This window comes from Motacilla alba, chromosome 6, assembly GCF_015832195.1.
Source record: "Motacilla alba alba isolate MOTALB_02 chromosome 6, Motacilla_alba_V1.0_pri, whole genome shotgun sequence".
NCBI lineage: Eukaryota > Metazoa > Chordata > Aves > Passeriformes > Motacillidae > Motacilla > Motacilla alba.
In genome coordinates, this window is record NC_052021.1 from 17,477,957 (window position 1) to 17,486,561 (window position 8,605).

General features: G+C 40.2%; 1 protein-coding gene across 1 annotated transcript; it reads right to left on the reverse strand.

Moving 5' to 3' along the window:
- Nucleotides 1–262: 262 nt before the first annotated feature.
- On the reverse strand, nucleotides 263–7,762 carry LOC119702510 (cytochrome P450 2H1-like). Its single transcript, XM_038140729.1, has 9 exons — nucleotides 7,552–7,762; nucleotides 6,405–6,567; nucleotides 5,546–5,695; nucleotides 3,628–3,788; nucleotides 3,234–3,410; nucleotides 2,676–2,817; nucleotides 2,205–2,392; nucleotides 1,608–1,749; nucleotides 263–1,111 (listed from the first exon to the last, which is right to left on the reverse strand). Exons 1-9 carry the CDS (start codon nucleotides 7,726–7,728, stop codon nucleotides 927–929), a joined length of 1,485 nt encoding a protein of 494 aa, XP_037996657.1. The 5' UTR covers nucleotides 7,729–7,762; the 3' UTR covers nucleotides 263–926.
- Nucleotides 7,763–8,605: the final 843 nt, after the last annotated feature.

Below are 8,605 nucleotides of genomic sequence, written 5' to 3' on the forward strand. Positions count from 1 at the left end.
TTTTCTCCCCAGTGAACAGCTCTGTAACCACAGCTGGGGTTCTGATGGGTCCCATAGGGTCAGTGCAGCTTTATCCCAAATTGGGAATGGATGTTTGTAGATCATTAACCAGCTCATTCTTCAAGCCATAGCACATTTCATATGAGTGAAATGAAGCAGCCAGATGTGTACAGGACTTGAAAGAGATTTTGGAGTATAATGGACACTATGTGGACACTGTTTTTTCACTAAAAGATGTTCTGGAATATCAGAAAAACAACAATTCAGTATACTACTTCTTTATTTTGCAGTATAAATTGTAATTTCACAAACCTCATTGTAATCACAGAGGATAAACCATCTGCCCAGTCATTGATAAACTCTGTCCCCACCACAGTAGACAGTAAGTATTGGGTCACAAATACAATAGATCATCATTATCTACCACAAAAAAAACCGCCTGTTTTATGTTTGCCTTTACAAATAGATTACAAACAAACTGAAAGTACAGAAAGAGGTATTTGAAGCAGAGTTTGTAAAAACCCTGGAGTACAAGCATCTATTCCTGCTGGAACCCCTCCGGTGATAGGGAAAGCAGCAGCAGGGCTCTCAGAGAACTTGTGCAGACAGCCTGACATGTCAGGAGCCAGAAAGGAACCACAGCTGGGTGAGGTAGATGCAGAGAAGAATCTCTAATTTTGCACAGGGAATTCCCTGTGTGGAATCACACAACTTCCCTGTGTGATTGCCTGCTCTTTAGAGCTGGCTGTGGGGATTATGAAAGCACCATGCAATTTTCTAAGCACTCTTGTCTCCATAAAGTATCTACCAAATGGTCTGAGTATTTCATTCTCAACAGTCTGGGAAATGACTGTCATTCAGCCGGAGCACTCATGATTGAGGGAGCTGGAAACTCTTCACTTGGCTATCGTGGAACAAGAGACACCTCATAGTCGTGGAACAAAAGACACCTCATAGTCTCGGGGCATATTTGCCAGACTGGTGATGACTGGGCTAATGTCAATGTCTTTGTGATCCACAACAGGCTTCAAAGTAAAGTTCTGCAGGATGGATGTTAAAAATATGAATATTTCCATCCGGGCCAGACCTTCTCCTGCACAGATGCGTTTTCCTACAACCAAAAAGGAAAAAAAAAAAAAAAACAAAACGAAAGAGGTCACAGTGGAGTATTTTGCTGATAACTGATTTTAGCCTCAGTTCCATGAAAATTCAGGCATCTCAGAATGCACAGGCAGCACTGCAGTATTTTGGGGAAGTATGAATGAAACTAGGAACTAAAGGTCTAGAACAATGAGAGTACTCGGTGTGTGAAGGCAGTTTGAAAGCACTGGTTGCTCAAGTTCTGCTGCTGTTTCATGGTTTGAGAGACAAGTTGTATGACTGAGTTCTACTTCATACACATCTTGTAGAAGGCATTGGAGGAGTTCTTGTGTTTGCTGAAAAAGGAAGTCAGCTGGAACTGTAGTGCAGGGGTTAGGGCTTCCCAGAAGTGGCTCTAGCAGATGTCACCTGACATCGTTGTACAGACAATGGTGATGGAGCTATGAAATCTTCAGAGAGATTTCAGGAGAGGATGGTCTAGGATCTAAAATAGCAAGAGGTCTTACCTGTAGAAAATGGCATGAAGTAGTCACTCTTTTTAAAGGTACCATTTGCATTCAGGAAATGTCCTGGGTCAAATTTTTCTGGATTTGGAAATTCCTTGCTATCATGTAGGACAGAACTCAGCATAGGGAATATCAGAGTGTCCTGAATTAACAAGAAAGAAAGGTATAATGGGGATATGTTAAAGCAAGGAGGCACTAAGAAGTTCCCAGAGCTAAACAGAAAGGTAGTCAAAGTTTAACCAGTTTTAAGTGAACATTTAATGCATGAAAATATATGCCATTGGTATGGCAAAGATGGTTTTAGTGAATTTTAATAAAGAGTCTGTTTAGAGTATTTAATATTGCTTCCAAATAAATTACAACTTACACTGATGTGAAAAAAAAGCCCCAGAAATATCTCCCTCTTCATACAGAGGATGCAACAGTATTTTTTTTTTCTTCTAATTCAAGGGATTGGATTCAATAACTTCCAGAATCCCCTTCCAAAAAGAAATTAAATTCAGTATCACATTTCAATGCTTTTGAAAAGAAATACAAAGAACAAAACTTATCATTGTTTTCAAGAGATTACGACCTTTCTGAGACAGTATAACAGACCTTGGGGATAAAATAGTCTCTGAACTTGGTGTCTCTAATTACAGCATGTGGGACATTAATAGGAAGGAAATCAATGTATCTCTGGACTTCGTGGATCACAGCATCTGTAAAGGGCATCTGGCTCCGATCCGACATGCGAGGGCTTCGGTCCCGGCCAATCACGGAATCAATCTCCTTTTGCATTTTTTCTGTTGAGAAATCAGTCAATGTTGAATGAAGAAGTCTCCCATCTGTTTGCCTGAACCTCTCTCCATGTTTACAACAAAATATGCTTTTAGCGCGCCAGGAATATATGATTATACTCAGTACTGACATCTGCTTCTCGTGAAGACAACTAAGGCATACACATTTCCACACTGCAAAAACATACTTCCTTAGTCAGAAGACTGTTGCCACATGTAGTAGTGACAGGAATTGTCCAAACTGATCCCACAACCTATTAAAAAGTTTTAAACTATTTATTTCCATTACCTACTATCTCTGGGTATTTATGGAGAATCAGAATTGCAAATCTCAGTGTGATGCTTGTGGTCCCAGTTCCTGCAAGGAACAAGTCGAGTGTGGTTCTGCTCAAGGTCTCAACGGTGAATTTTGAGTCATCATTCCCTTTCTCCTGCAGGAAGATTTAGCAGAAGGTTTTGAATGACAAACCCAAGAAGTTTGCTTAAAAAGAAAAATCCTGTACCCATAAAGTAAGTTTATCTTTAGAAAGAACATCTAATGTTCTTTCAAAAATACAACACTCTCCAGAACACCAGCATTTATGGTAGGTTTACTAAATAATATTATTATATGGAAGGAGCATTGAGTTATATTAACCAGATTGGTCTTCAGCTTTCATCACTTTGGCTCATGCTATTAATTCTGTGTTTAAAAATCCTTGATAAGAAAATAGAGAGGATAAAATGAAGTCAGTGAAGAGCAAGTTCCCCTCTGTATTTGCAAAAACCCAATGCCCCATCACAAGTAAAAGATCTGAATCAAGTAGTGATTTCCATATAATCCAATAAATCTCTGCTCTTACAGTACCTGTTCCATTTTATTAAGAAAAGCATCAATAAAATCTCGAGGACAAGTGGGATCCAGGGTTTTCTGGTGTTCCATTACGATATCTGTTGTAAATTTATCAACTTTTTCAAAATTTTTTATCAGTCGTTGATGAGGTCCAGGTATATAATCCATGACAGTTGGGAAGAAATTATATAGCTGTAAAAATAGAGGGATGAAAAAGCACATTCTGATTAATGTGGATATACTAAAATGTTCCCCTGATTGTAACTATGAAAATGGGGGAGTTAAACTGTTTTGGAACAGTAGGTCTTTCTTACTTAGGATTTTATGGCCATTTACTTTATGATTTCACTACATTCAGAGATTTGAATATTATAACAACTAACAAATATATTAAATAAACCAGACACACCTGTGTTTGTATAGAGGCCTGGAGCCTGTTGTTTTCCTCTATCCAATCAATTAAAGCTAGAAAATTCTTGTCCTCATAGTCAAACCGATCCCCAAAGACGATGGAGCAGATGATGTTTGAAACAGCGTGGATTAGGAAACCGCTAGGGTTCAGGGGTTGCTCTGCAACAGCCACCAAAAAGAGATATCTTGCTTTCAGTATTTCATGGATCAACCCCTCCTCTGACACTACAAGGTAGTTTCACATTCTCTGGAAATCCAGATTTTGCACTCCTTTGAAAGGATGGTGAAGGGCCTACCAACTTATTCTTGAAGTGAAATAATTTCACTCTTATAGTGGTTTAACTATCTCTTTCTGTCTTGTTTTTAGCAGAACCCTGGTCTGAGTGCCTTAGTTGCTCTTCAGCTAGCACATGCCTGTCTATCTTACAGACTGTTTATTAGAAACAGCATAAACATTCCCACAAAATCCCAATGAAACCATGGGGACTTTGCCTGAACCATGTCTTTAGGTTATTGCATTCTCCTTATTGACTTTATTAGTGAAACCTCAGTTATATAACCCTCTCCTTGGAGTTCAAATGCCTGTGATCAAAGTCTAGTATCAAAGTCTAGTTTTGGTAGTACAGCTGCATGACTCCTGTGCAGAGAATTATGATGTAAGCAAAAAAGCAAGATTAGACCCGAGAAAGAAAGGAAAGCTAATTACAGATGGTGATAGGGTGCTTCTCAAGGGTTCAAGATGAGAAACAATAACATGAAAAGGTATAAAATCCTGAAAGAAAACTGCAGAGTGAGAAAATGTCAACTTGGTAGCAGACTATTCCAAGGAGCAACAGAATCAGTTCTCTGCCTGACTGGTGGCTCCATGGCCATTGAAGACTCAGTGGACATTTCAGAGGTGGTGAGTATATTAATGCTGAATGTAGAAGACATTAGTCATAGCTACTTCTTAATTACATTAAGGGTAAATAATGGATTTATACTTTTTGGTTGTATATATCTTGCTTGTAAAACCTTTTAATACACAGTAAAAGATGCTGCAACAAGGTGAGCCAGAGTTAGAAGCTTGCTTAAGGGCATAAGAAATATAGTATTACTGTAATAGTCAAAAGATAAAAGGAAGGCAGGTGAGAGTGTTTTCTCTGATTTATAAAACAAATGTTTATCTGAGATGCCAGATTGAATTTTCTAGTGGTTCATGGAAAACAGTAATGCTTAATCATTCTTTTAGATCGATCTGCTTTTCCCCCCTTGCAGAATAGGCACACATTGAGGGCTGGCAATGAAAAGGGTGGCTGGTGCTGTGCCACCCTCAGGGGACACATTTAGAAGTAACACTGACATTTATTACTGGAAAACACATTTACAGGTTGAAACCAAGTGTGTAAGGTTATACCCTGCCCTTAGAAGTAGCTCATATACCTGTTCCCATTGCACAGCCCCATCAATACTGGGATCTATTGTCTAGTGTTCAGATGGACCCAACCCCAAATATGGGCAAATGAGTTCTCTGGTCACCTACTTCTTCCAGATCTGTTTACATAGAGTTGCAGGAGACAAGGTGAAGAAGAGTATACTTGTTCACTTGACAGCATCCAGCACTGTCTCCATGGCTGAATTCCATCAAAGCCTTGGCTCTGTGGCAAAGCCATTCCTTTTGCCCCTTCCTGTTTTGTTCCTCAAGCAGAATAGGTTAAAAGGTGCTTTCCAAGCCTCTCTCTCCTACTGTTATCCTCCCTACTGTCACAATGCCTTTGATTGACCCACTGATAACTTTGCCTATAGAAGCAGGGAGCAGAAACAGCAGCCATACACCCACTCCTTGGGTCATAGATTTTGTGAAGCAGCCCTACACCCCTCATTGTCCAATTGCAGATATGCACAGGGTCTCAACAGGCACAAAGTCCTTATCATACCATGTGTGTTCTTGAGCCTCTCCACCAGAAAATGAGCTTCCTCCTGGATTCGCTCCTCAATGCCCTTTTTCCCCATCCCAAAGTCCCGCAGGGTGGTGAGTGCAAATCGTCTCAGCTGCTTCCAGGTCTCCCCGTTGCTCGTCACAATGCCTGACACAGGGAGGAAAAATAGACCTTCATGATGAAACAGGTTTTTTTTCCCTTTAATGGGAACTACATAGTAAGTACTCAGCATGCAAAGACACCTCTCTGTGGAGTTACACTGCAGTTGCTATCTGCCCAAAACCATAACTTCTCTGCAATTCCGAAGGTGAAAAATTTGATCCATGTGTCACAGCCCTTGAATAAAACTCACTTTATTCCCAGGATAAGAAAAACTATGTTACAAAGTAAGTAAGAAGTAACACTGAATTGGTCTTGGACACCAGGACTTTGCACTAACATAACCCTGTGGCCCTTACTGGGTCAGCCTATATTATCTTATCCATCTTGTTGTGCTGTGGACTTTCCTTTTGCTGGTTCCTTAGCTGTGTCTATATTCAGAATATTTTCAGAAATGGGAGAATGAATGTTAGACCTTAGAAGCACATTTAAGGTACAAAATTTTAGCCAGAGCTTGAAGCATGCTGGAAATAAAAAGGCACTTGTTGAAGCCATCCTGGGACTTTAAATAGTTCTCCAGGGGATCAGTTTACTCAAGGGTCCAAGTAATGAGCTGGGTTTTTTGCCTTTAATTGCTAATTTGTCTGTGTAAAAGCAGCAAATGAAATCTACCATGTCCCCCTGCACTGCCCTCTCAGCTGTGTTTCTGAAGCTCTGAAAGCATCTGTTTTGCATGCTGGCATTACGAAGAATGTACCTGTGCCTTGGAAGAGTTTTTTAATCAGTGGTAGAGTGCCTCTTCCACTGAAGTCATCTCCTTGATCAACCAGAGCTTCTTTTACAGCATCATAGCCATACAGCACCACAACCTTTTGTGGGCCCAAATGTACTGTGAAGACAGGACCATACTTCTCACTGAGCTGTAGGAAAGGTGAGCACAAAGAGCAACATGGCAACATCAATGATAAGCATATGACATTTGCAGCAAAGAGGTCTGAGAGGTGATGTGTCATTGCCCCAACACTGTTGAGACATGATATTGATTAGCAACAGCGCAGAGATCTTTCAATTATGAGTTACAGTTGACGGAATCATACAAGAAATAGGGAATATGAATAAAAATGGCAAGTATCCAGTCCAAATCTGAGAAAAGAAAATAGCCATTCACAGGTCTGGCAAAAAATTTCAGAATACCTTTGTGCAGGGCATAGTGGATAACAATTTACATGAGCTCTAAAATCAGTTATATACACAACATGGAAGCAAATGCCTAAAGGGTTTTTGACCACAAACTGTGAAACTATCTCTCAAAGGGGTATTTTTGCCATATGAGTGACATCAGTCAGGGGAGGGAATGGACAGCACAGGAGGTGAATACCTCCAAACACTTTTACTTCAATTTCTGCACTTGCTACTTCCACTCCCAGGAGATCCTACACATCTGCTAGGGAGCAGAGGTAGCAAAATGGAGCAGGGCTCTCCCCGCAAAAAGTTCCAGGCTGTGTTGCCAGCATGGTGAGGAATTGAGCACAGGAAGATTATACTGCTGCAGCATCAATGCCTTGGTTGCAAATCCACTGCAAATTGTAGTACTGTGGTACAAATTGTGAGGTCAGCACGTAACTCATTTCACTATGGCCATTGCCAATTTATAGACTGACTTACAATATATGGACATATAGATATATCTATATATACACACCTGTAATATATAGACTTAGAAATACAATAGATTATTGTGATTATATATAGACTTAATAAGCATGTATATCTGGGAAACCTTTTGTTTCTGTTTAACATTTGGTCAATGCAAGTTAAGCTTGTGAATTTAGCAGAACGACAGGACTGGACTTCGTTTTATACGCCATGAAGACAACATAGGAAAGAATAAGACAGTCCCTTACCTCTTTCATGCTTTCAGGCAAATTCCATGGGTTTATCTGGAGCAGGTTTCCAACAAAGGGGAATGCAGTGGGACCAGGAGGCTCCTTCCCTTTTTGAGATCTGCTTCTCCATGTGGCAAAGAGAAGGCATGAGATGCATACCAGCAAGAAAATAGTGGTCACTCCCAGGGCCTCCATGGTGGGCTGAGGAAGAGAAGTCAAGTGTCAGAAAAGCCTGGTGCTGGACGTGTAAATCCATGCTTTTTTATATGCTGTAGTGCCAAAGCACATGATTGAAATTAGCCAATAGTGCCTTGCCATTCCTTTTGAGATATGAGTTTACTTATTAATCTGCTAATGATAAGAATGAATTTTACTAAAGCTGACTTTGTGAGTTATGTAATAGTCCTAAAGCAATGGTAATTAAGACCTCACAAAGCCCTGACAGGGAAACAAGTAAACAAGGGATGAGAACATGTGTAGAGACCAGAAGATGGTAAAAACTGTAGCTTAAGAAGGGAAATGGAAGTATTAGTGTAATTAAAAAAGAAATAGCTTTCATAGCTTTCATTACCTTAGGAAATCTCTGTGTAATAAGAAAGAGACATGACATTACTCTAAAGTAATTCTGAATGAGAATCTGCAGAAAAAGATTGGTTATCTCTGTTTATCTCTGATCTGTGAAACTGGTGCTCAAAGACAACGCAGTGGATAATGCTGGCAAGAAAAATGAAGTGTGTCGAACACTTACAGAATATTCTGAGTTGGAAGGGACCAAAAAGGATCATGTAGTCCAACTCCAAAATGCATGGCCCCAACAGGGTTCAAATACACAACCTTGACATTATTAGCACCATGCTCTATCCCGGTTAAGCTATGAATATGAGTTCTCTGTAGCAAAATCTCTCTGGACAGTTCTGTTTGAAACAGCTTTCTCTTTTTTAGTCTCCCTCCTCCCCCTTCCACCTTCCCCTCTGGTTTTGGGAAGCTTTGTGTGTTACAGCCCCAGATCCCTAGCAGGGGAGAGAAATCCTCAATGCTATGCTCCCTGGGTAGGTCTTGCCCCACAGAAGAG